Source organism: Rhizophagus irregularis, chromosome 21 (genome assembly GCF_026210795.1).
Source record: "Rhizophagus irregularis chromosome 21, complete sequence".
NCBI lineage: Eukaryota > Fungi > Glomeromycota > Glomeromycetes > Glomerales > Glomeraceae > Rhizophagus > Rhizophagus irregularis.
This window is the reverse complement of record NC_089449.1, coordinates 1,956,253-1,983,108: the sequence shown is the minus strand read 5'-3', so window position 1 is coordinate 1,983,108 and position 26,856 is coordinate 1,956,253. Positions and strand designations below refer to the sequence as shown.

General features: G+C 29.3%; 10 protein-coding genes across 10 annotated transcripts; 5 read left to right on the top strand and 5 right to left on the bottom strand.

Annotated features, from left to right (window-relative positions):
- Positions 1-1,381: 1,381 nt before the first annotated feature.
- OCT59_013881 (uncharacterized protein) lies at positions 1,382-2,625 on the bottom strand (the record flags this gene model as incomplete). The annotated part of the gene is made up of 4 exons (XM_066141808.1): positions 1,382-1,794; positions 1,872-2,127; positions 2,317-2,529; positions 2,596-2,625. 4 exons carry the CDS (start codon positions 2,623-2,625, stop codon positions 1,382-1,384), a joined length of 912 nt encoding a protein of 303 aa, XP_066001903.1.
- Positions 2,626-2,678: 53 nt separating this feature from the next.
- Positions 2,679-3,197, bottom strand: OCT59_013880 (uncharacterized protein; the record flags this gene model as incomplete). Its single annotated transcript, XM_066141807.1, has 2 exons — positions 2,679-2,876; positions 2,949-3,197. The coding sequence occupies 2 exons, from the start codon at positions 3,195-3,197 to the stop codon at positions 2,679-2,681; spliced, it is 447 nt and encodes a 148-aa protein (XP_066001902.1).
- A 1,092-nt stretch (positions 3,198-4,289) lies between these two features.
- On the top strand, positions 4,290-5,365 carry OCT59_013879 (uncharacterized protein; the record flags this gene model as incomplete). Its single annotated transcript, XM_066141806.1, has 4 exons — positions 4,290-4,360; positions 4,468-4,547; positions 4,762-5,161; positions 5,362-5,365. 4 exons carry the CDS (start codon positions 4,290-4,292, stop codon positions 5,363-5,365), a joined length of 555 nt encoding a protein of 184 aa, XP_066001901.1.
- Positions 5,366-6,928: 1,563 nt separating this feature from the next.
- On the top strand, positions 6,929-7,658 carry OCT59_013878 (uncharacterized protein; the record flags this gene model as incomplete). Its single annotated transcript, XM_066141805.1, has 2 exons — positions 6,929-7,362; positions 7,655-7,658. 2 exons carry the CDS (start codon positions 6,929-6,931, stop codon positions 7,656-7,658), a joined length of 438 nt encoding a protein of 145 aa, XP_066001900.1.
- A 3,518-nt stretch (positions 7,659-11,176) lies between these two features.
- Positions 11,177-11,434, top strand: OCT59_013877 (NADH dehydrogenase subunit 1; the record flags this gene model as incomplete). The annotated part of the gene is made up of 1 exon (XM_025331195.2): positions 11,177-11,434. One exon carries the CDS (start codon positions 11,177-11,179, stop codon positions 11,432-11,434), a length of 258 nt encoding a protein of 85 aa, XP_025171569.2.
- Positions 11,435-14,132: 2,698 nt separating this feature from the next.
- OCT59_013876 (uncharacterized protein) lies at positions 14,133-14,810 on the bottom strand (the record flags this gene model as incomplete). Its single annotated transcript, XM_066141804.1, has 2 exons — positions 14,133-14,251; positions 14,387-14,810. The coding sequence occupies 2 exons, from the start codon at positions 14,808-14,810 to the stop codon at positions 14,133-14,135; spliced, it is 543 nt and encodes a 180-aa protein (XP_066001899.1).
- A 582-nt stretch (positions 14,811-15,392) lies between these two features.
- OCT59_013875 (uncharacterized protein) lies at positions 15,393-15,758 on the bottom strand (the record flags this gene model as incomplete). Its single annotated transcript, XM_066141803.1, has 1 exon — positions 15,393-15,758. The coding sequence occupies one exon, from the start codon at positions 15,756-15,758 to the stop codon at positions 15,393-15,395; it is 366 nt and encodes a 121-aa protein (XP_066001898.1).
- Positions 15,759-15,919: 161 nt separating this feature from the next.
- OCT59_013874 (uncharacterized protein) lies at positions 15,920-17,205 on the bottom strand (the record flags this gene model as incomplete). The annotated part of the gene is made up of 2 exons (XM_066141802.1): positions 15,920-16,768; positions 16,846-17,205. The coding sequence occupies 2 exons, from the start codon at positions 17,203-17,205 to the stop codon at positions 15,920-15,922; spliced, it is 1,209 nt and encodes a 402-aa protein (XP_066001897.1).
- Positions 17,206-22,799: 5,594 nt separating this feature from the next.
- OCT59_013873 (uncharacterized protein) lies at positions 22,800-23,201 on the top strand (the record flags this gene model as incomplete). Its single annotated transcript, XM_066141801.1, has 1 exon — positions 22,800-23,201. One exon carries the CDS (start codon positions 22,800-22,802, stop codon positions 23,199-23,201), a length of 402 nt encoding a protein of 133 aa, XP_066001896.1.
- Positions 23,202-24,136: 935 nt separating this feature from the next.
- On the top strand, positions 24,137-24,631 carry OCT59_013872 (uncharacterized protein; the record flags this gene model as incomplete). The annotated part of the gene is made up of 3 exons (XM_066141798.1): positions 24,137-24,140; positions 24,234-24,544; positions 24,608-24,631. 3 exons carry the CDS (start codon positions 24,137-24,139, stop codon positions 24,629-24,631), a joined length of 339 nt encoding a protein of 112 aa, XP_066001895.1.
- Between the last annotated feature and the right edge of the window lie 2,225 nt (positions 24,632-26,856).

Below are 26,856 nucleotides of genomic sequence, written 5' to 3'. Positions count from 1 at the left end.
CTCTTTAGCTATTCACACAGGTCGAACAGATGTCATTGTCGCAAAATTTGCCTGGAATTTTTCTGGCAAATTGAGAATTATCCCGGTAAATTAGGGTAAATTGTGTTACAATTTTGGGATAATGGAGGTCTTACAATTTGGCAAATTTTGTCAAAATGGCGGAATTCCTACAGAATTCCTAATTCAAATGTTGAGAAATTTTTCAGTAAATTATCATCAAATTGTGGGAAATTTTAGGCAAATCTTTAGTAATGATATGCAAACGAAGTGCAAATTGTGGTGAATTTAGTTAAATTTTTAGTAATTTTATGCAAACGTAATGTAAATTGTGGTGAATTTTAGGCAAATTTTTAGTAATTTTATGCAAACGTAATGCAAATTGTGGTGAATTTAGTTAAATTTTTAGTAATTTTATGCAAACATAATGTAAATTGTGGTGAATTTAGTCAAATTTTTAGTAATGTTATGTAAACGTAATGCAAATTGTGGTGAATTTTGTTAAATTTGTAGTAATTTTATGTAAATGAAGTGCAAATTGTGGTGAATTTTGTTAAATTTGTAGTAATTTTATGTAAACGAAGTGCAAATTGTAGTGAATTTTGTTAAATTTTTAGTAATGTTATGTAAACGAAGTGCAAATTGTGGTGAATTTAGTCAAATTTTTAGTAATGTTATGTAAATGTAATGCAAATTGTGGTGAATTTTGTTAAATTTGTAGTAATGTTATGTAAACGTAATGCAAATTGTGGTGAATTTAGTTAAATTTTTAGTAATTTTATGTAAACGAAGTGCAAATTGTGGTGAATTTTGTTAAATTTTTAGTAATGTTATGTAAATGAAGTGCAAATTGTGGTGAATTTTGTTAAATTTTTAGTAATGTTATGTAAACGTAATGCAAATTGTGGTGAATTTTGTTAAATTTTTAGTAATTTTATGCAAACGTAATGCAAATTGTGGTGAATTTAGTTAATGCTATGCAAACGAAGTGCAAATTGTGGTGAATTTTAAGCAAATTTTTAGTAATTTTATGCAAACGTAATGCAAATTGTGGTGAATTTAGTTAATGCTATGCAAACGAAGTGCAAATTGTGGTGAATTTTAGGCAAATTTTTAGTAATTTTATGCAAACGTAATGCAAATTGTGGTGAATTTAGTCAAATTTTTAGTAATTTTATGCAAACGAAGTGCAAATTGTGGTGAATTTAGTTAAATTTTTAGTAATGTTATGCAAACGAAATGCAAATTGTGCTGAATTTTGTTAAATTTGTAGTAATGACGCCAAATTTACCAAATTTGAAATAAAAATTGTCAAAAATATTACATATATTTTGATATTTATTATATAATCCATTAATATCCCTACATATTCTTCCTACACCCCTTACTGTTCTTTTTCTTTTTCTTTTGAGGTTCTCTGGAACATTATCGTGAATATGTTCCGTTCTTGGGACGATGGTTTGGATGATGATTTTTTATTTGTTTTTTTCGATTGATCACGCATGTTGTCAATAACTTCCTGCAATTCATCAAGTGCTTCGTTGTTTTTGTTTGTGGATTTTTTATTTTTTGAAATTCTTTTTGATGATCGTGTTTGTTGAGAAGTTTTCCGTGATGATGGGGGTTTTTGCAGTGGTAATGGTGGGATTTTGGAGGATTGTTTAGATCGTTTGTTTGATCGTCGTCCCGATGTCTGTAATAATGACGTTTCCTCTTGCTCCAGCTCGTTTGCCTCATCCTCACCCTCTTCTTCTTCATCAGATTCAGCATTTATATCTAATTTATCGACGTTGAGACCTTAAAAGAAAAATTTAAAAAATTTTCTAAAAATTCCGTTCCATAAAAAAAAAAAGAGAACGGTAATACTCAATTACCATAACTTCGTTGACTTTGTTGACTTTGTTCCTCCTCTTCGCTCTCCGATTCCGACTCATCATCTGATTCTTCGTCAATAGATTTATGGACTGAGGGAGATTCTCGCTTTCCGTCTTTAAGTGTCCACCAAATTAAATTTGGTGGTGCTTTCTTATTTTTCCAAAATTCATCTTTAAGGATACGAGGACGTACTCTCTTATTTTCTGGAAAATATTTTTCCACGTACTTGTCAATTGAATGTAGAAGGTTCGTTAACTAAAAATAAACGTGTATTAGAAATAGATAAACTTCTGTTGTTTTTGAGGTTTGGCATTTTTCCAAAATTCGAAAGCATGCGAAGGAAATTGATATGTCGAGATTTGGCGAAACCAGAAGCACCAATCACGTATTGATAAAGACATTTTAGTGTCACTGCGCATAAACAAAATGAATTGTCTGACTTACTTCATCAGATCTCCATGATAATTTGTAAACAAAAAGGTTTTTGCGATCTGTGGATGCGTTTGGATCATTCTTCGGATCACTCTCTTCAGGAGAGTGGTATTCGTTCTTGTTTAATATTTCATTAATATCCTTGATCCCACGTTTTTTAAAAGATTTTCGATAATCGGGGTGATTCTTCATGGCTAATGCGCCCTTCATCCTTCGTTCCCGTTTCTGAAATTAAAATAACTATTATTAATTTTCAATATTACCTAAAAATTTGGAACTTGATTAACTTACTTCTGATAAACGGTTGATTATATGGCTCATTATTTTTTTTGTTTTATTTTTGCCTCGTTAAGCTGGCTTTCTTTCCATTTACGTCAGCCATTTTTATGCAAATCTGAGAACACATCCCGAACTATACTTAATATTGCACGAATACCACGTTGTTCAAGAAGTGATTGGATACGGGGGATCAGATCCTTTTCCAATTGTGGTGCAATCTCGCCGAACTTCTTCGTATAATCGATGGGAATTTCATCGATTTTTGCGCTACGAATTAGAATTTTAATTTCGTTCTATAAAATGAAAATTGATAAAATTAATGAGTTTAAACGTTACATAAATAATAAAAATATACCAAAACAAACTTTTATTTTTTTTCGATGCTTCTTATTATATTGTTTTTGTGCTGTCTCTTGCAACAAATGTAGATCTTTTTCAGGGATATATTCCTCATTGTCTTGTTTATCAAGTTCATCTTCATCATCGTCATCATTAACCTGAATATATTCTATTTGTCGATTTTGTCGTGAACGTTCTTGTGAGTTCAGAGAACGCTCCAGCATTCTCGTTATTTGCCCGAACCCAGTAGACATTTGTTCTTGAATTGACGACATTCCCCGTTCAAGTCGTGAAATACGTTTTTAATGTACAAAAAAAATAGTAATTTTTAAATTAAGTTTGCTATTTAATCAAAATTTCGAATGATCTGCCAAATTATCCGCCAAAACGTAAATTATACCTTCAGTATCCAGACTTGATGACCTATTTAATCGATTACGATTGTGTATTTGGTCGATGGATTTGGCTGAATTTAAGTGTGATAAAGAGCGAACTGTCCGAATGCCCTGTCCATCATGAGAAGCGTCGATGGATAAAGGAGAATGTAGTGTACGAGTACGACACGTTAACAAACTTCTTTTTTTGGTCATTATCAGAAAAGAAATGAAGTAAAAGCTAGAAATGTGGAAGGAACGAACGTAAAATTGAAGAAACGTAAAGTAAAAAAAGAGTTGAGTAAAAAAAAATTAGAAAGGAACAAAAATAAAATAATTTGAAAATTGTAAAGACGATTTTAATGTAAAGGAACAAAAATTGCAAAATCGACGTTTGTATTGTAAAAAAAAAATCACTCTTTATATATTTATTCCAATTAAATGTTTTCTTCGCGTAATTGTTTGAAATAATTAAATAATTTTTGAATTGTTCTATTTTGGTCATCGCTGATTTTGGAAAATAGTTAAATAGTTAAATGATTTGAATTGTTCTATTTTGGTCATCGCTAATTTTGGTATAATTAAGAATAATTTGGAATTTAATATATAAATTTAGTCAAACAAGGTTACGAGGAGTATACTGAAAGTTAAATTTATTGTTATCGCTGATATATTTAAGTATATAATTAAGAATAATTTGGCTATAAAAAGTTAAACAAGGAGTATACTGAAAGTTAAATTTTATTGTAGATCTGTTAAAATGTAACGTATTCACTTTCGATTATGTATTGATCTACAATTGATGTATTGATGTTCGAAAAAAATATACAATTGATGTATTGAAGCTCGAAAAAAAATAAAAATGTATATACAATTGATGTATTGATGTTCGAAAAAAATAAAAATGTATCGTCTGATTATTTATTACAGCGAAATGCTGGTATTTTGGTTAAATTCACATTTTGTAAAATTAAATCAAAATTTGAAAAAATGATGAATGTTAATGAAAGACGCGTTAAAACAAGAACTAAAGAAAAATGTTATTGTAATAAATGCAACGGAAAGTATGTTGATCCAAGAACCAAACAAAAACATTCGAATGTCTAAGTCTTGATGATGCAACTACTTCAAATGACCCTAACGAGTATTGGATTGTCATTCGTTAATGAAGAAATCTCTATCGACCCTCAAGAAAGCACATCATCATCAGAAAATTTGTCAACATTTTCTTCGAAAAGGAAAACGAAGCAGGTATAATACTTATTTGGAGCGTGACACTCAAATGCAAAATATAAATGACAGTGATGATAACAATGACAGTAACGAAGAAACTGATAATTATGGCGATAGCGATGATGGGGATGATAGCGATGATAATGATGATGGGGATGATGGAGATGATAACGATGATGGGGATAACGATGATGGGGATGATGGGATGATAACGATGATGGGGATGATGGAGATGATAACGATGATGGGGATAACGATGATGGGGATGATGGGGATGATAACGATGATGGGGATGATGGGGATGATAACGATGATGGGAATGATGGAGATGATAACGATGATGGGGATAACGATGATGGGGATGATAGCGATGATAACGATGATGGGGATGATGGGGATGATAACGATGATGGGGATGATGGAGATAATAACGATGATGGGGATAACGATGATGGGGATGATGGGGATGATAACGATGATGGGGATGATAGTGATAATGGGGATGATGGGGATGATAATGGCGAAGAAACCAACATTTTTGAAGATTACTCTCCACCGAATTATGATTTTCCAAACAATATTAATGAAAATCTGCAAAATATTGAAGATTGGATAATTGTATTTGTTTTGAGGTATCAAACTAGGTTTCAACTAGCAGATACCGCAATCGATACATTAATTAAATTCATCAAACATATTTTAACAAATTTTAATTACGATCGTTTTAAAGATTTTCCTACTTCGTTGTATACTGCAAGAAAGAAATTAGGATTGAAGCATCAATTTGTCAAATTTTCCGTATGTCCTTCATGTCACAAATTACATAATATAGATGATGTTAAACAACACACAATCCAACAACACAAAGCAATAAAAAAATGTGGTCATGTACAATTTCCAAATCATCGTTCACTTCGACAATGCAATGCTCCATTATCGGAACAAAAAGAACTAGACGATGGTAAAGTCGTTAATGCGCCATTATTAATTTATCCGATCTTCCCAGTATAAAAGAGCAACTTTTACAAATGTATCAAAGGCCAAACTTTGAAAAAAATCTTAAATTATGGGCCGATAGAAGCGTCGACGACCGAGTCTTATGTGATGTATATGATGGTGAAATTTGGAAGAATTTCTCAAATAGTGGAATAATAGTAGATGATGAATCGACGAACAAAGATTTTTTAATAAAGAACATGCGGATGATCATTTGGGTATTATGATTAACGTCGATTGGTTTCAGCCATTTGAAAGGACAATTCAATAGTTCTGGTGCTATATATGGAGCTATTTGCAATCTCCCAAGAGAATTGCGCTTTAAACCCAAAAATATGCTCATTTTAGGATTAATGCCAGGCCCTAATAAACCAAGCCTACATCAGATAAATCATTACTTGGCACCAATTGTTGATCAATTTCAAACTTTTTGGGAAGGAGTGGGATTAGACAGAACTTCTGAACATTTATCCAGAAGATTGATAAAATGCGCAGTAATTGCTTGTTGCTGCGATATACCAGCTGCTAGAAAATTATGTGGCCATTATTCAGCCAATGTGCTCGTCGCAGATGCTTAAAGGTTGCAAGAAATAGAAATTTTAGTGGCATGGATGATATTGACGAATGGTTTGTTGCTAAAAGCGTGAATAGTCATCGAGAAATGGCTTTGGAATGGAGAAAATGTAAAAGCAACGAAGCTAGAAAAAGACATGCGAAGCAATATTACGCAAGATGGTCAGAAATGCTCCGTTTGTCTTATTTCGATCCGATACGATTTTTACCTGCGAATTCGATGCATAATTTATTTATAGGAATTGCATCATTTATCGTAAAACGGCTTTGGTTAGGACATGGTAAAATAAATATGGATGATCTGACGAAAATTCAAAAAAACATGAACAATATTTATCCACCATCAGAAATCGGTCGAATTCCTCATAAAATAGATATTGGGGAAGGATTTTCCAATTTAACGGCTAACGAATGGAAAAATTTTTTCCTGATTTATGCCAGAGTCGTTCTTTGGGATTTTTTGGACCAAGAAGATCGGAAAATCTTAGTACATTTCAGCCAAGCTTGTTCTATATTAGTCCGAAGGATTGTTACAATCAAAAATTTAGATGACGCACATGAACATTTAATTGAAATTTTGAAACTTATCGAAACGAATTACGGAGAAGTTTCAATAACACCAAATTTACATCTTTCATTACACTTGAACAAATGTTGTAAAGATTACGGTCCTCTTTACTCATTTTGGTGTTTCTCCTTTGAAAGGATGAATGGAATTCTTGGTTGGTATTTACAATAATATTATTCAAATTATTCAGAATTATTACTTACGATTTTACAATTATACAGGGAGTTTACCTAATAGTAGACGAAAAATTGAACCGGAAATTATGCGATTTATGATGCAGAGTTCTCAAATTGAACGAAGATTCAATACATTGGCTCTAAATCATCAGGCCATTTTTCAAATACTTGATTTAAATGATGATACAACTGACGATAACGAAAATGAATCTCTCGAAAGTGAGGAATTACAGGCATTTTTAGACATATCCGAAAAGCTGGTTTCTGGCGGGGCAACAGGAACAGAGGAATATCCTGGAGAACTTTTAAGTCCGATAAAATTGAATGTCATATTACCGGATGATATTTTGGATTTACTAGTTGATTACTACAATCGCGCTTATGAAGAATATAATTTTAGCCGACCACAGTTAGATCCTTCTTCATCAACCGAAAATTACATTGCTGTAACTGGAAATATCACACAATGTGGCAGATTGCGCATCGGTGCAGAATATTTTGGGTCAATATTATCCAAAAGGTATATTAGAAGCTCTTATATTTTAGCACGTTTTATAGAACAACGTGGAAATGATATAGACACATATCCCGGCCAGGTACAATTCTATTTCAAACATACAGTTCATCTTCCGAATGGTCTGACGGAACATTATTTGGCTTTTGTGAATTGGTATAAACCCGCTGCGACCGCAAACATCAGATTTTTTTTTCCAGCGAAGATTCTGATGATTTTACGAATGATCCGGAACTTTGGAAAAAGGAGTTTTTTAATTCTTCGGTTGATAGTATAATTCCGGTTTATCACATATTAGGTAGATTTGTTCCAGCAAAATTTAAATACAAACGTACTGAATACTTGGCCATTTTACCGTTAAATAGAAGATTTCACATTTAAATTTACCATAATAAATAATTTTTTTTTTTTTTGTGAAATTATCCGATTATTATATCAAATTACTCAATATTCAGTAAATAATGTCGCATTTTTTTAGTAAATGATCTAATTTTTCGATAAAATGTTACATCTTTCTAGAAAATGTCAACAAATGTACATTTTGCAAAAAAAGTGTCGAAAAAAAATAACATTCTAACGAAAAATGTAACATTTAACCAAAAAAACATGAAATTTGCATGAAATTTGCTAAAAAATGCGGAATTTTCATAAAAAATGTACCATTTGGCAGAAAATCGGAATATTTGACAAAAAAAAAGCAAAATTAGATTTTAATTGACAATGTTATTACAATGTTATGAAATGTTGTTACAATGATATTACATTGGTGGCAAAATGTGGAATTTTCATAAAAAATGTACCATTTGGCAGAAAATCAGAATATTTGACAAAAAAAAAGCAAAATTTGATTTTAATTGACAATGTTATAACAATGTTATGAAATGTTGTTACAATGATATTACATTGGTGGCAAAATGCGGAATTTTCATAAAAATGCACCATTTGGCAGAAAATCAGAATATTTGACAAAAAAAAAGCAAAATTTGATTTTAATTGACAATGTTATAACAATGTTATGAAATGTTGTTACAATGATATTACATTGGTGGCAAAATGCGGAATTTTCATAAAAATGCACCATTTGGCAGAAAATCGGAATATTTGACAAAAAAAAAGCAAAATTTGATTTTAATTGACAATGTTATAACAATGTTATAAAATGTTGTTACAATGATATTACATTGGTGGCAAAATGCGGAATTTTCATAAAAATGCACCATTTGACAAAAAAAAAGCAAAATTTGATTTAATTGACAATGTTATAACAATGTTACGAAATGTTACATTTGAGGTGTAATGTAGCATTTTCCCAAAATTTCATAAGATTTGCTAAATCGAACAATGTTGTAATAATGCTATTCCAAAAAATTGCTCAGCGTAATGTAGCATTTTCCACAATTTCCCACCATTTTCCAGAAAAATGGGGAATTTGCATTTTTTGAATTTTGGACAATGGTGCCCCTTCGACCTGTGCCACGTCCAATTTTACCAATCCCATTCTTCCCGAATTCTTTCTGTAGACTTATTTTTTAAAGGCAATGTTAAATTGCGTATATTTGTAGTCTATATTCGCATACAAATGATCTTGTTAATACCAATACGAAGTCGTTGATCAATTAATTCCTTATTTCTCAAACTTATTTCTACAAAATTTTCACCATGCTATTTGCGGTGATTCAACATGAATTTGGAGAAATTTTACCCCATATTTTTGCATCAACCTCAGGTTGCCGTTAAAAGAATTCATAAATTATTCCATTATTTGCTTTCTCATAATTACGAGGATTGTATTCCCCTTAATTTATCTAGTACTTTAGGTACTTATCACCACTTAAACACTATTACCCGAATTGACTTTGTTTGGTCTTGCCCGCTTCTTCGCCGCTATATGTTAACATCAACTATTTTTGATGCCTATGATCTACACATATGGGCTGATTTGATTACTCACCCAAAATTTAAATTTTAATTATTTTTTAATATTTAAGTATTACCAAAGCATCACATAATATGCAAAATTTTTATATTATTGACTTGAAAATAAAAATTAATACATGCTACTATAAAGTTAAGTTTTGGCTGAAATTATGTTAATACCGGCCAAAATTTACATTGTTTAGGCATTACGATAGAAAGTGAAATTGATATAAAATAATGCAAAATAACATTTTGTTTTTTACTTTCATTTATTATTTATTTATTTAATTTACAATTATTTATATGTTGCTATAACTACAAGAAACCAACCAAAAATCCAACTAAAAATCCAACAAAGGACCCAATCCAATAAAGAATGCATGTTTACTTTAGTCTTCTTACTTGTTGTCTATGGTGTAAATGTAATTCCAGCTGGCTTGACTCCATAGTTTTTTATTAACCTTTTAAATTCTTCACGACTTCAAATTGCAGAAATCCTTAAATCATTTTAATTTTAGTCCAAATCTGAAAAATATGAAAAAGGTATTAATAATATTTTATAATACAGTCATTACTCATCCGTTTACCCCAAAAAACTTACTTTTATCACTTAATCTTCTAATCTTTCAGAAAATCTGAAACCTAAAAATAAAAAAAAGACATTAATAAATGTCTTTAACACCATTATACCATCACATTTAGGAAACTTGTTTAATCTTCTAGAAAAGTCTGTTCAAAATCTAAAAAATAAAAAAAAGAGAGGATTAATGTCATTTATAATGCTATTACACTACATACTGCATATTCACTCCACTAAAAAAAACTTACAAGATTATTAATTATTTCTACAATTAACATCAACCGGTTTAAAGGCAAAACTAACCGTTCCTAAAAAAAGAAATTAAGTGTTATACTTCTTAAGTCAATATTGAATAAATGAAAACGTACTATAGTTCTTATTTGTTGTTCAAGGTGTGGACAAGTTCCAGTTGGTTCGACTCCAGCAAACAACAAAATACCTACTCGTATCCTTGGTACTCCCAACCTAACCAGTAACCAATCCGGTAATATTTTCGCTGTCAAATCTTTCTTGATATCGCTACTTGTGATAGAGACACTTCTAATCGCTCTCCTCTGTTTTTCATTTTCTGTCTAGTTAATATGGCAGTACCACTAACAGCTAACTTCTTAGGAGAGTTCCTTTCTTTTGCAGGTGCCTATCAACGAAACCCATTTATCTCCATATTGGCCTCTTCCTCAGTAGTCTTAACTGCAGCATATACTATTTGGACTTACAATTGGGTTTGCTTAGAGAGTCCTAGCCGTTACCTTTATCCTTGTCTAGATATCTCTAGAAGAGAGTTCTTCATACTACTTCCTTTTCTTCTGTTAATTTTCGTACTAGGTATTGTTCCTTTCGTCATCCTAGATTCTCTGCATTTTTCTGTATCATCCCTTATTTACTCCAAAATCTCCCGTAGTTAGAACGGGCTAACCTAGGAAACTCCCTTTTTAACCAATACTTGCTAAGCAACGAAAAGGATAGCCAATAAGGAGAGTAGTTTAATGGTAAAATGGTAAGCTCCAAGCTTCTTGTTGGGGTTCGATTCCTCCCTCTCCTGATAGCATCTATTAACTTGATATTATTTGATTCCTAAGATAAAATCAAGGTATTCCTCTCACTGTTGCCAACCTTGGCTTGGTTACTTAAAAAATAGTTACACTTTTCCTTATATCTACTCCCCTCACTAACTACCCAGTCTCTATCTGATGTACTTACTCCACTTTTATTATTGAAAATACCCCTTACTTAGTGATTTATCTTCCCAATCTGTTTAATATGCAATTCTTCTTACTGGAATCCTTCATAATTCTACTACCTTTGTTAGGGAGTATTGTTTTCATGACTCTTGCTGAACGGAAAGTAATGGCTTCTATGCAACGAAGGGTAGGACCTAATGTCGTAGGGTTTTACGGGATTCTTCAACCTTTTGCTGATGGGTTGAAACTTCTGTTTAAGGAAGCTGTAATCCCCAGTCACGCTAATAAGATAATCTTCCTAATTTCACCCTTCATTACCCTGTCATTAGCCATTATGGGTTGGGGGGCAGCGATTCCATTTGCCGAAGGGAACAGCCCTAGTGGATCTCCAAAAATCTAAGAAAAAAACACATTAAGAATGATAGTAACGTTTCTTAAAGAAATAGTAAAAAAAGCAGTTTGTTTCACCTTCTACTACTATGTCATTTTTTGATGTTCATTTCCTAAGCATAATAATCATGTTCTTTTTTCGTTTTACTTGTATCAACCGGAAGATCTAATGAAAAAAGAATTTAGTGCAAGAAATGAAAAGTGAACCAAAATACAAAGCAGAAAAAAATACTTTACCGATCCACCTATTCAGTTTATCAGCCAACCTAGAGAAGAAAAGACCGGTAAATGCCGAAAATCTAAAATAAATAAATAAATAAATAGAAAACGATCAGTGAGATATGATCAATCGATGATAGTCAAAAAAAAAAATAGATACACTGCACATTAAAATCGCACTTTATCCTTACCTTGAAATGTTGTTAAATACTCCTCCCCCTTGCTAGTTACATGACGACACCTCAAAAGGAGCCTACGTAAAGTTTTCAGCACTCAAACTGAAACCCGAAAGATCTACAAAAACAAAAAAAAAGAAACGTTATTTTTATTAAAAAAAAAGAGAATAGTAAGGAAATTTACCATTTCCAGCGTTTCTAATCGATACTCCGGAGGACCTACAAAAAAAAATAAAATTAAGAAACGTATAAAACTGTTTCGCAACGGGATGCTGCGAAACTTAAATTTCAAGAGTCCCCAACCCGAATCTAAAACCTACGTAGAAAATCTCACGTGTCCAGTCAGCTGTCTAAAAAAAAGAGAAAGTCGAAACGTTGGTAAGACGTTTCGTTATACAGTTTCGCAATGGGGATTACAAAGCTTACCACTATCACTTTCCCATTAACCTAAAAGTCCGAAACCTACAAAAAGGAAAAAAGAAACGTTAGATGATGTTTCTATTTAAAATAAAATAAAATAAAATTCCCAATTATTGCGAAACTTACCACTTCAATCTTGAACCTAAACTAAACTTATCTAACAAATTCTTTAGGCGTCATCAATTTCGTCGAGATCTATAAAAATAAATACATAAGAACGACGGAGAGGGTAATAATAATAATAGAACCGAAAATTTAGAATGTTTTACCTGATTCACTCAATTGGCAATTAAAACATTCCAAAACTATAAAATTAAATAACCTGAAATCTAGAAAAAAAAAATAGAACGTTATAAATAAGCGTTTCATGATTTAAAGAAAAAGAATATATATAACAGATAAGGCATTTAATAAGCCTAAAAATATGGATATTCGTACCACCAGATTCCCACACGTCCAAATACCTGAAAAGCAACCCGTCTAAGATCATCAATCCACCCAGAATATTGTTTTAATACGATTACGGATTGATATCTCTAACATTCCCGAGCCTTTCATTTATAAACTATATTTTTTTTACGAAACTAAAAAAAAAGAACGCAGTAATTAGTTACAAAAAATGAAAGAAATAAAAAAATGCTCTTCTAGTTTTTACCAAGACTTGACTTACCCGTTGTTTATGGTTTGGACATATAATATAGTCTAGTTGGCTTGATTCAACAAGATTTTTTTTTTAAAAAAAAAAATTATTTATTGTTATTGCATCACAACAAAAATTAGAAATTACTTACGTCTATACTGCCTTATAGGAAAGTTAAAAAATGTAAAACAGTTTTCTTCAAAATGCTTCGGTACAATCTCACTCGCTTTGTTGGTATCTAAAAGTGATAAAAGAACATAGAAAAATAGTTAATGTCCTTTCAAAATGCAGTTATGTCACCATATATTACCAAACTATACTTGCCAGATGTTAGTTCTAGCATTAATACCAGTCTAAAAACGCTATGTGTCTACCCAAGTATATTTACCTCTCAAGAAGCTAAGAAAATTGCGCTTTAAAAAAATAAACAGTATTAATATTAAAACTTTAAAAAAACAATAATAAATACTAACATTTACATACTTCGTTAAGTTTATTCCACTGAATAAAATATAGTTTAATGCTTTATATGTGCATTAAATTACCTGTACATTCAAGTCATTAATTCTACAAGAAAAAAGGAAAGAAAAAACATTAAAATACATTAACTGAAAGTGTGGTTTCGTCAAATTCCAAAAAGCTGGTGTCCTTATAAATATAAGAAAAAGGAAAAGAGAATTGTTAGAATATTTCTTACTTAAAATACACGTCCTAACTATCCAAGCCATTTGTCAAAGAAAAACAAATATAACAAATTGTTACTAATATATCATTTTATTTAATCAGTTCTATCACTTCTATGTAATACAAATAAATTAATTCTACCGCTCTAACCAAAAAATATTACTTTAAATTTATTTTTTTTGGTTTTGGTGTTGAAGTTTCAACATTATCAAATAAATAAAATAGAACCCTATTTTCATATTCAAGAATATCAGTTATTGCTGATTTTTTGTTTTTCCCTCCATCTTTCATTGTCTGTCTAAAAAAATGTGTTACTTGCTGGTGATTTTTTTTTTCAACAGCCGCGCACGAAAATGCCTTTATGCCAAATTGTTTATGTCTTTCCATAAACTCGGACATATGGCTAGGGTTGGTAAAATAACCGTTAGTTATGAATTTGGTTAATTAACCGGTTAATTAACGGTTAGTTAACGGTTAATTAACCCATAAATAACCTGTATATATAATTTTAAGGAAGTTAAAATAAATTTATAATTTATTAAATATTATAAAATTTTAATATATTTTATTTATTCTTCATCATCTAAATTAATAACATTTGCTTCAAATCCAAATATACTATCATTATCAGAACTATTATTATTATCATCTTCTTTATTTTCATTATCAGAACTATTATTACTATCTTCTTCATTTTCATTAAAATTACTACCCATTTAGCTGTATGAGATTCTTCACCAGAATAAATAGCATCGAAAGAATAATGGTTTTGGAGTACAAATAACAAAATTTTGAACTGATTCTCGATTAATATTAGACCAACCATCTGAAACCATTGTAAGAGATTTAGCTTGTAAAATTTGTTCATTACATTCAGCTTTAACTTCATCAAAAACATCATCAAGTAATTCATCAGCAAGTTTTCTTCGATTAGGTAATTTGAATGCTGGACGTAATTGTTGAAAAAACTGAATAACATAATTATTTTCAAGAAAAGAAAAAGGAACTCCAGCAGCAAATAATGCTTGAGCTAGTAAAATTTCAAGAGTATCTTGTTCTTCTTCACTCATACGATCAACAAAATTCTCAATTGTTGTATTTTTTAAATGCTTTTTTGATGTTTTTACTGTAGGAATAAAAGTAGAAGTAGTAGCATCAGAAGTTTCTAATAGTTCAGGAATTTGTTGTTTCTTTGTTTTTGCACTTTCTGGAGCTACAGGACAACTATCATTAAGATGAACTTGCATTCTTTTAGCTGTACCTTGTTCAAAAACTTTAGAACAATAATTACAACGTACAGAAGGATGTGTTTTTTTCTTAGACCTACTACTTTCTTCATTACTTTCTGCTTCAGTAATTATTGTCCAATGTTTCCAAACAGTTCCCTTTTTTTTACCATGATAATGAACAATAAATTTGCAAAAAAAAAGTGTTTTTTTAAAAAAAATTTATCTTAAAAAAAAGATCATGCAATATGTAGATCATAGATTTAATCAATATTTATATTAATTAATATTTAATTGTGTAACAAAATAATGGATTATCATTTAATCACATGATTTAAATTCTGCATTTTGATTGGCTAATTATAAATAACGGTTAATTAACCATTTTAAATCAATCATAACTAACAAAATTAACGGTTAATTAACCATGGTTAATTAACCGTGGTTAATTAACCCCCATCCCTACATATGGCAGACAAGAACATGCATATATGGAGTTATATCACTTGGCATGTATAATACCTTAAATAATTCCAACCAATCCTCGGCTTCGAATCGAAACTGTTGTGCATCATAATTCTTCAATTTAAGATTGAGATAAATTTAATGAAAGTGATCCCATAATTCTCGGATTGCATTTGCACGTGAAGATGGTAATATACGCTTAAAGTTAAAATTTTTTAAAACTTTCTTTTTGTCATCACCCATCAATAATGTGTGGTTCCACGTATTGGATTTTTCTTGCCAAAACTGGAAATTAACACCAATCCTATTCATTTCTTTAACAATTTCATCACGACATATATCATCAAATTGATTAAATTCTTTTAATTCGGCTAAAACTAAACACCAGAGACGATCCCAAATACGAAGCAAAATATGAAGTTCATCTGGTACCCAATTATCCAGTGGAATCATATTAAAAAGTGGCTTCCTATTATGACCTGGATATTTATGAATGTTTTCCATTTTCTTACTTATTTTCCAATCATTACATTGGTCATATTTTGATACTTGGCACCATGGGCAAAAAAATTTCGAATTTGCTGAATTGAATCCTAAACATATGGATAAAAATTTCCAGTCAGAACTGAAATAAAGTACAAAATTCCATATAATTTTGCCAATCATTAGCCCATTTTTTTTATTTTATCTAGTTCTTTAATAAAAGATGCCATCATAATTTCTAAAACCTCATATTTCTCCACACCTGAAAAGAGAACGGTTGTATAGTAGTGGTCAGGTTTATGGATATTTTGTATGTCATTCAAAATTGCTATGGTTATCATTACATGCTTAATTTTTCTACCTACATTCCGGCCATCGCCAGAAACTCTTAAGTGGATAATTGGATTATTAATATCCAATATTTCATTAGAAATAAGGGTGGGTACAATATACTTTAAAATGTCTTTAACGCTCCGAGTTCCACCTTTTTTGATATTTTGAATTATTTCAGAGTTTGAATATTCATCAAAATCCAATGGAAGATTGATAAGAGCAATTGGTATTTTCTGATTCATTTCTGTTGTTAATTTAAGTCGTTGTTTAGAGATGGCCCATTCACGTTGTAAATTAGATTCTACTGCAGCTAATGCTCGATAACCTTCACGAGGAATATAATTTAAATCAATAGCTTGTACTGCTGAAATAAGCTTTTTTTCTTTTATATCGTTTTTTTCCTCATAATCAATTTGGAAATCCATATCTCTAATGCTATAAGAAATTTGCTTAAGAACAACTTGATCTTTACCATAGATTTTGGATCCTTCAACTTGAACATGTTGTTTCAATTGATTTCCAAATTTATGCTGCCTTTTATTTAATGTTGATTTACTACAATGTTCAAGTGATATTAATTGAATATTATTTTCCTTTGTACTTCTTATGTTTTCTCTAGCTTGCTTTAATGTTATTAGATGAATGCCAAAAAGATGTACTCCAGAAATTAATGATTTTTCATTTAAGGGAAAAAGTTTCTAAAAAAAGATAATAAAATTTAATTATTAAATATATTTAATTCGATTTTAACACAAAAAAAATTCGATAAGCTAACCCTCAGAACTGCATTTGCTGCTGTTGTTGAAGATATATTTGATTGGACTTCTTCTGAGAAATTTATACCATACATAATTTTAAAAAGTGGCTTTCCTTCTACATAATTAATAAAGCACTTTACAGTTTTCTTTTTTTCCCCACGACCCCAAGTAGTTTCCACACAATATCCATTTGGAATTTTATATTTGTTTTTTCCTTGGGTATATACCAATATTGGAGGTTGAGGATATAAACCTTCTTGCTTAATTTTGTAATTATAACTCCTTTTTCCATCTGTATATAATATAGAATCTGTTTTAGGATAGTCAGTAATTTCCTTAGGAACATTTTCAATTTTTTTACTTTTTACTTTTGGCATTGTATTTAAGAGTATTAAATACTATTTATAGGAATTTAAAGATTATTAAAAAAAAGTATTGACGAAGACTTGATAAAGATAAAAAAGTATTGACAAAACTTGATGAAGACAAAAGAGTATTGATGAAGACCTGACGAAGATAAAAGAATATTGACAAAGACTTGACGAAAATAAAGGAGTATTGGCAAAGATAAAAAATATTGATGACGATAACAAAAAAATTATCTCTGCTAAATTTGGACTGAATTACATACTTTTTATATCATATAACTCTAATATAGCTGTATAAATAATCGTGTCAGATTCAATATTACCAAAAATAGAATATTTGTTTGTTTATAAACAGTACAGTATACATTATACGTAGTATTATAAGAAAATTTTATACTAGTTGAAAATGACCAGTAAAAATAATCCAATTAAACCTGCATTTTTTGAAAGTCTAAAATAATAATAATAATAATAAATAATTACAATCTTTAAGAAGGTAATTTTAATTATCACAATATATTTTGTATTTACCACTTAATTTTTTTATTGCAAATAATGTTATTGGATAACATAACATAATACAGCATATTACGAGATGAATTTGCGGAGTATGCAAGGATATGAAAACTGAGTTTGTTTGTCCAAAAAGAAACTTGTGTGTCACAATATTTTGTTATTTTGCTATCGAAATAGATGATGTTAGGTTTCGCATTTATTATTTTTGTTTCAAATTCTTAAAATTCTTATATGATTGAAAAAGTGTAAAGTAACAATCAGTATTTTTATTACTATTAAAATATTTACTAATCAGGTTTCAAAAACTCGGTATATAGAAAAGCAGGTTTTAAAACAAGTTTTCAATAAATAGTAATATGACACGTATATATTATACACTTTATACGCTTTATACGTTGGTTATGCAAAATTACCTTCTGACCCGTGTAACCATATCATCACCCCTCTGCATAATATAAATAAATATTTTATAGCAAGGGGGTCAGTAGGGTGCGATGACTTATGCAGTGTTGATTCAAGAAGGTATTCTTCTGAAGAAATTTTCCCCAAGAATCACCATTTTTGGATTAAGTTCGAGACGTATCTATAGAAATTCAAAGTACCTACAATATCAGATATATCATTATATACAGTAATATTATATAGAGTATCTCGTGAAATAAGAGTAATTCAACACATTATATTAGTTTTAATCAATCAATGGTATCTCGATTATATAATGGTGTTGATGTTCCTAAAACATTAACTGCGGTTAGAAATTGGATTAGTAAAGAGTCAGAAAAAATGAAAAAAACGAGAGAATTTAGGTTGGAATTATAATATAATGTAAAATGAACAGGTTTGCACCTATTAACTCGGTAATCTTAGTATGGATAGAAATCCTAGTTCCGAATTTCACGGTAGTTCCTTTTTATGCAGGATATAAAATAATATAGTCTAATTTAATAACTAAATACTTGCAAAAAATTTTAAGTTCAATGTTTATTTATTAAGTCACGGGTTCAATCCAAAAATGGTAATTCTTAGGGTAAAATTTTTTCTTCAGCTTGTGTAGAATTAGGAAAATTTCTTCGGAAGAATACTGTACATGATTATAATTTTTGCCGCTGTCAGAGATTATTTAATTATTTGATTGGCTGACTAAACTAAAAAGATTGATTATTGATTTATTCTAATTGTTTCAGATTTAACTTAGTTATAAATCTGATAATTTAAATACATTAAATACATGAATCTTCGTTCGCACTTTAGATTGAATTCGTCATGTGAGGTGCGTAATGTGAATCATTGATAATCTGAGGTGCCTCAATTTCGATCTGAGGCAAAAAAATAAAATTTTAATAATTACAGTTTTACGTTTTGTGGTAAGCTTCGAAGATTTTTTTTTACTTTTTTATTTTTTATTATTTTTTTTTCTTTAGAAATGGTATTTAACTATACCTTTTCCATTTCTTTTTAAATAGGAACGGGTATGTTTTTTTATGCCTTTAAGGTAAATTTTAGAATTTTTTTTTCCATTTTTTTCTTTTAAGAGCGGTATTTACCATTCCTTTTTATTTTTTTTAGATAGGGTCGGTTGGTAAACTTTTTTTATACTTTCTTTAAGGTAGAGTTCAGATTTTTTCTTATTTTCTTTCTAGAAACGGTATTGACCATTATTCCTTTCTTTTTTTTTTAGCATTTCGTCCTGGACTCTTCCCAAGTGAACTTGTAGTGAGTGGTGGTGTTGGACTGTTGGCTCCTTTTCCTAAAATGGTTACTAACCGTTTTTTTGTTTTTTAGAATTTCATTCTGGATTTTCTAAGTGGACTTGTGGTGAGTGGGTGGTGTTAAACTATTGAATTCTTTCTCACTTGAATGCTTACTAATTGTTTTCTTTCTTTTTTTTAGCATTTCATTCTGAACTTCTATATGGTGAGTAGGTTGGTTTTGGACTGTTAGTTCCTTTTCCTAGAACGGTTACTAACCATTTTTTTATTTTATAGAATTTCATTCTGGATTTCCCAAGCGGACTGTGGTGAGTGGGTGTTTTTAGACTGTTGAATTCTTTCTCATTTGAACAATTACTAACCGTTTTCTTTCTTTTTTTAATAGGAACGGGTTAATACGTCGACTTAGAACTAATCTCAAGACTTTTTTAAAATTTTTCTTTGCAATAGTTAAATAAAAATTTTTATCTAATAAACATAGAAACAATATGGGAATTTTTAATTTAAGGTTAAATAATATAACAACAAACCGCTACACGAATTTACTTCAATATTGTCAGGTGATATGTATGATGCAAATACACATTTTTATAAAAACACGTTTATTAATTACATTGCAGTTTGCAGAAACAGATATAACTTTATTAAAAAAAAATTTGATGCTATTCATATGACTATATACATTATTTTTACTATACATAATAAAGTAATAACTAGCGGTAGGACTTCAAGGTAGTCATTTACACTGGTGATGCTAACCATAATATGCATACTTTGATTGAACCTACCAAGCGAGAGGTCCACACCTTCTATACAATCAGAAGTATGATATTCCTCCGTAGCAGGTCCTATTGACCCCTTCTCCTCGGACTGATGCTATTCACCACCTGTTAGACTTCATCGAAATATCATGTACTTCTATAATTCTGCTTCCCTAAAATGAAATGTTTGTCCCCTTCCCAATTCTCTACCATTTAACTCAAAGTAACCTAAAAGATTTGAAGTGTGAAATTTTGATAAATTGAACTTTATACGCCTATAAAATAGAAAGTAGGGATATTAATTGACTAGACTGTATGGCTGTACTATAGTTATAGAACCGATTTTGGACTTTGTCTGTTCGTTCTTTTTCGTTCTTTAAAAAAAAGAAAAAAAAATATTAATATATTCCTTCATAATAAAAAGAAAAGTAAAAAAAAATAAATGAAATGAACTAACTGTAGTTCGTTTGTTTGTTCAAAATTCCAGTCATTCTGAAAAATTAGAAAAAAAAATATTTTATAAAAAAAAAATTGAGAAATAAAAAAAATTGGGTGGTGCCGAAAATAAATTTTTTTTTCTCAACTGAATATAATAGTGGCTAGTTAACGGCAAATTGCCTAATTAAGCGACAGTTTAAGTAATACACAAGGATTTTTATGGAATATTGCAGATACTATTCTAAATTTAGTAATATTATAGGGAATATTCAGTATATTATATAACAAACATCATTACGTCATACCGAATGAATTAAAATTGTTGAGTACGGTACTATAAATTTTTGAAGTACACTAAAATATATAGCAAAATAGTACTGTACAGTACTACAAATTTGGACAGACGTCTGAAAAAATTTTTTAATTTTTCCGTACTCAAACGGACTATTAAAAATAAATTTTGATTTACCGTACTAATAATTTTGCATCGTAGCATCATGAAATAGAACTTTCGGTAATGAAAATGGTACAATTACATTTTGAGTAACATAATTGATCTGATTAATTTATATATTTGTAATGTAATGATTTTAGCGTTTTATTTATTATATATTTGTCATAAACAATCTTTACTACTTTGAAGAAGAAAAATAATTGTAAATATGAATATTGATAATATATCTGACTTTCTAATTGAATTGATAAATCCTGAATTTGAACAGGTTTATATAATTATTATGACTTAATGAGTCAATTTTATTATTATAGAACTGAATATTGTTAAAAAAAATGGAAATTTAAGAGTATTATTGATATATTTATATTTTTTAACATAAAGTATTTTATTAAAAAACAAATCATGTATGAAAATTCAAAATTGTACGAAAATTCAAAGTCATACGAAAATTCAAAGTCATACGAAAATTCAAAGTCATACGAAAATTTTTTAAAGCATTCATACGTACTAAATTTATATGTTAGAAACGTACGTACGAACAAAAAGGATTGAAGTCCGTCCGAATTTGTATTACCATACAGTACTACTTAACTTAATACCTGTGTATTTTTATTATTTAATTGTACATTCAGTTAAAATATTCTATTTTCAATTCACGTTCTTTTTAAATGTTAGATAATTCTATAATACAAATTAAAAAGCAAAAAATTGTTTAAAATTCAAAAACGAATTCATAGTATAATATTACATAATAGTAGGTTTACGAATCCGGTAAGACAAAAAAGGAGTGGTATCGAGTTAACCAAAAAAGTATAGTATGGCGCAAAATCAATATTTGTGTATGATTTAGATATACTCAACTGTAATAGTGTATATTATCAAACGAAAAAAGTATTGTATATTTGTATTTATTTTTTTATTTATTATACTCAACTGTGAATTTTTTTATTAAAATCTTTAATTAATACTAATTCTTAATTAGCCAATTTCAATTGACGCGCTTCTTTTAGCGAAATATTATTCTATATACGCAAAAATAATATTTCTTTTACGTGGAATGAGAAAGACTTTTTTTGACTTTATTATCGATTATATAAATTATACAATAATTATTTATTATACATACGCAATTTTACAAATCATATTGTTGAGTAGATTATTTCATGTGATATACTATACTTTTTTACACCACTCCTTTTCGTATTACTCTTACAAATCACATTTTCGTAATACTTCATATGACTGTACTCCACTCATTTGGTCAACCGGACTTCATAAAAAAATCAGAAAAATAGAATCACTAAACTATTCTTTTTAAATTACTGTTAAAAAGTTTCAAAAAACTGCTATGATGAATGAGAAAAGACTCTAAAAAATAAAAAAAAATAAACAGCTTTCCATAATCTGATATATAAAAAAGCAGTGAAATTTCAAGCAGATTAGCTTAAAACGATTGATATTTTATTATATAAATATATAAAATAAGTTATGAATTGATCGTGATTTTCTATTTTTATTACAGTACCACATGGCGCATATGATACATATGACGTCTATGACGTCTCTTGTTTATTTTAGTTATTTGATCTGAACTAAAACTTTATTTTTTTAAACACACGATAAGTTTAGTGGTAAGTTTAAAAATATGCTGTAAGTATTTTTTCTTTTTCTTATTTTTTTAACCGGTCCTTTTTTCTTCAACTTTTAGTTTCCGGGTTTATAATGAATAAAGAAGATGAAATTCCTCCTCTTCCATTTATAATTATTAATAACACTGAATGTATTGTTTGTAAAAAAAGTTTCAAGTCTAGTCGTGGTCTCTTTCAACATAAAAATATAATCCGTAAATACAATGAAATACCTGCAAGACAAGAAAAAATTCCAAGTTTTTTAATTAATAAATTTAAAGAAAATATTGTTTATTTGATTCATAGACGACTTGGAAAGAAAAATACTGGATTACAAACTGTATCTATGGATTGTCCAGTGGATTTATTTAAAGAAATTTTTAAAAATTATATTCACTATTATACGAAAAGAACTGGAGCATTAAAGTGTGTTTTTCGCGGATCTACAGGTTATCAAGAATTATCCAATATTTTTGATGATTCCAATTGGGGGTGAAATATTATCAGTAAAATCAAAAAACATTTGTTCAATTAAGCAGTCAAAACCAAGAAGAGAGCCCATTAAGTAAACTTAGATTAAAAAAGGCAATCAAGAATCCAAAATATTCTTATGGAGAACTCATAGTTGAATGGAAGCAAAAAAAGGACATTGATGCTAAAAAAAATGTACATAATGGTGGATTTATGTACATACATTTTTTTGTATCAAGAGGATTGTATATTTGAAAAAAAAAAATAAAAAATAATTTAGATATAAAAATTTATATACATGTAATTAAACTTATTTTTTAAAGGTTCAACATTAAATTTATTAAATTTATATATCTTTTCCACAAAAAAAATTAACAAAAGACGTTCAGAAAAATTTCAATAAAAAGTGTTTTTACCAGTTTTTTTAATATGAAATGAGAGTCTTTTTTAATCTAAAAATAAATGCACTTCTATATCTTCTTAAGAGGCAATACCCAATAAAAATCCATGAGGAACGATTCTATTATTGGTTTAAATATAAAAAAGTATTGAATGCGTTGTCAAAAACTGAAGAGATCGGCTAAGTCACATATTGATCATATAAATAAAATAATATCCAATCAGATTTTCTAATCAAGTGATTATAAAATCCATCACACCACCACCCGCTCTAATATAAAAAAAGTAATACAACTTATGAACGAGGACTACATGGCGAATTTTATTACCCTATCCGAAGACATGGGAAAAAAGTCTACCTATAGACATATTCTCCTTCATAAGAGGGAGTATAAATACTGAAGAATAAGGAGAAAGAATTATATATTTATTTATACTGATGAAATTATGGGATTTAAGCTAATCAACGTTTATGGAAATCCTCCACATTTTTTTTTGATAAAAAAAAAAAATCTTTTTTTTTAATATCTGGTTCTTTATTTCTTTATTTTTGTCTCCAATATGGGTAAACCTTCAAAGGCGTCACGAAGAAATGGAATCACTCGCCTACGACAATGACAAAAGTTAAAGAAAACGTCTCACATAAAACAAATAAAAGCCAAAGAGGAAGAAATAGGTGACTTGCAAATTGAAGTGCAGAAACTTAAAAAATTTATTGAAAAAGCTAAAGAAAAAGTAATTGATGAATATATGAAATCTGAACGTGAAAAACAAAATTTGTTGAAATGGATTGATTTCTATACTAAACAAATAAAAGATATGGAGGAAAAACAATATTTAAATAGTTTGAAAACATATATAAATACGTCACAACCATCTTCACAACAATCACAATCATCACAGTTTCCTCAACCATCATTTAAAAGTTTGGATGAGTATTTCAAGTGTGAAATGGAACAAAAGAACAAGGTAAATTTTTATTATTTATTTTTTGATAAAATTTTTTATTCATTCTATAAAATTCATATATAGGAAAGTAATACGAAATCTGATTAGACCACGTTACAAAGCAAGAGAAAGTTTGAAAAATTTTATCCTAGGTTTTGCTTTTGTTAGCTCTTTGTTGACCTCTTTTTTTTCAATTCTATTTGATTAATTTTGTTGAGATTGGATCTCCTTTTTTATAATAAATAATAAATAAATCCATTTTAATTCACTTTGTAGACTTCTGTATAGCTTAATGCAGTTATATTTTGTTAAAAGAGTAAATTCATTCATCATGCATGCAATGTTAGTGATGTTACTAAGTATACGATTATTAAAATTATTAATTATTTTCAAATAACGTCTACAAATTTCTGGGGTTTAGTTAAATAATCAAAATTCGAAGATGGAGTAAAAGATCAAAGTTAAAAAATCAAAGGCGGAATAAATTAAGCTTAAAATGCCTTCTTCTCTTTTTCTGTCATTAAAAAACTTATTTTTAAAACCCTAGATCTCCTAAATACAATAACTTTCTTCAGTTATAAAATCACTTACCAACGAAATTAAAGAAAATTTAGGTTTTTTCTAATCTTTCCTTTGGATTAATTAATACTTCTCATTCGGTTATTGGTGATCTTCATGATAATCCCATCACAGTATATCAAAATCTACTTAAAATGGCTATCTATAATATATTAGATCTCATTCAGCAAATATGTGTGTATTTTTTTTTAAAAAAAAATCTTTTTTGTTTCCTTTTACTAACACTTCATTTTTTACTTTTTTAAGCGTCTTTGAGTATAGGATTTCGGTAAGTAGTTTTTTTCTTCATTTCTTTAACAAAACATTTACTAACTCTTCAGTTTTCTCTTTTTTAGACGGTCTCTAACGGGTATAGAAGATATAACAGGACTCATATTAAAGTAGAATTAAAAAATAGGTAAGACATTTAGGATCGGAGTTTATGTTATCATAAGTGAGTATCCCAAGTAATCATTTTAATGGACCACTCACAAAGCAGAGGCCGCAATTGATAGACTTCTCACTTACTTTATCTTTACTATTTATTTTATAGGTAAATAAAGGCCACTTTTTAGAAGTGAAAATTTATAGAAGGACATGATATTCCAATGAAGTCTAACAGGTGGTGAATAGCACCAGTCCGAGAAGAAGGGGTCAATAGGACTTGCTACGGAGGAATATCATACTTCTGATTATATAGAAGGTGTGGACCTCTCGCTTGGTAGATTCAATCAAAGTATGCTTATTATGGTTAGCATTACCAGTGTAAAATGACTACCTCGAAGTCCTACCGCTAGTTATCATTTTTTATTTTTTATGTATAGTAAAGATAATGTATAGATGGTGAATAGCATCATATTTTTTATATTAAAATTTATGCCTTTGGACGAAAAGAAAATTTTACTTTATGTTTAGAACATATAATAAGTAATAACAAATAACAAATAATAATAAATAAATTAAATCTTAATTATAACAATCATTAGTGAATCAAAAAATCAATTAATATATTGTTAATAGAATTATTTAATAGTAATACGGCGAACTGTTAATTTAGATAATGAATGATCGCCACAATTAGTATCCAATCAGAATGTTGTTTATATGTTTATATTTCACAAATAATCACATGCCTGATTTTGATACTTCCGGGGATCCAATATGTCGTATTAATTGAACTTTGTATCACGTATCAAGTTAAAACATCATCTCCGATGCTTTTTTGAAAGCCTTCTCTTTTTCTTCGGGTTGACCTTCCATTTATTTCCTCTTGTTCTTCTTCGTTTACCTTCTTCCCTCTCTAACTTTTCAGAAAATCCAGAAGTTAATAAGCAACTGAGCTGGAACATTCTTATATTGAAAAAAAAATCTCAAATATATACTCTTTCTCTTTCCCTTTCCCTTTCCTTCGTCTTCTCCCTCTCCAACGAGACATTAGGTTAGTGTTACTAAAGTTACGTTAGAGTCTTGTTGGGCGTGTGTAATTTCGGGTGATTTTAGCAAATGATCCAGCTGTTAAAGCATTACAAAAGTTGCTCATTCACACAGTCAGGGAACGTGATTTTTCGGCGCAAGAAACTTGTCATCATTTTCAATTACCGCTCTATCATAGTAGCCGAAATTTTGTTAGTCTAAAACTTAACAAAGAGGCGAATCAACAGCTTCGTGATAGTAATGAAAATGTTCCAAATAATGAGAACAATGGAATTATGTAAACGGATCTCTCACCTCTACAAAGATATTGTAATATACCTGCCGAACTTGAGAAACTTTCA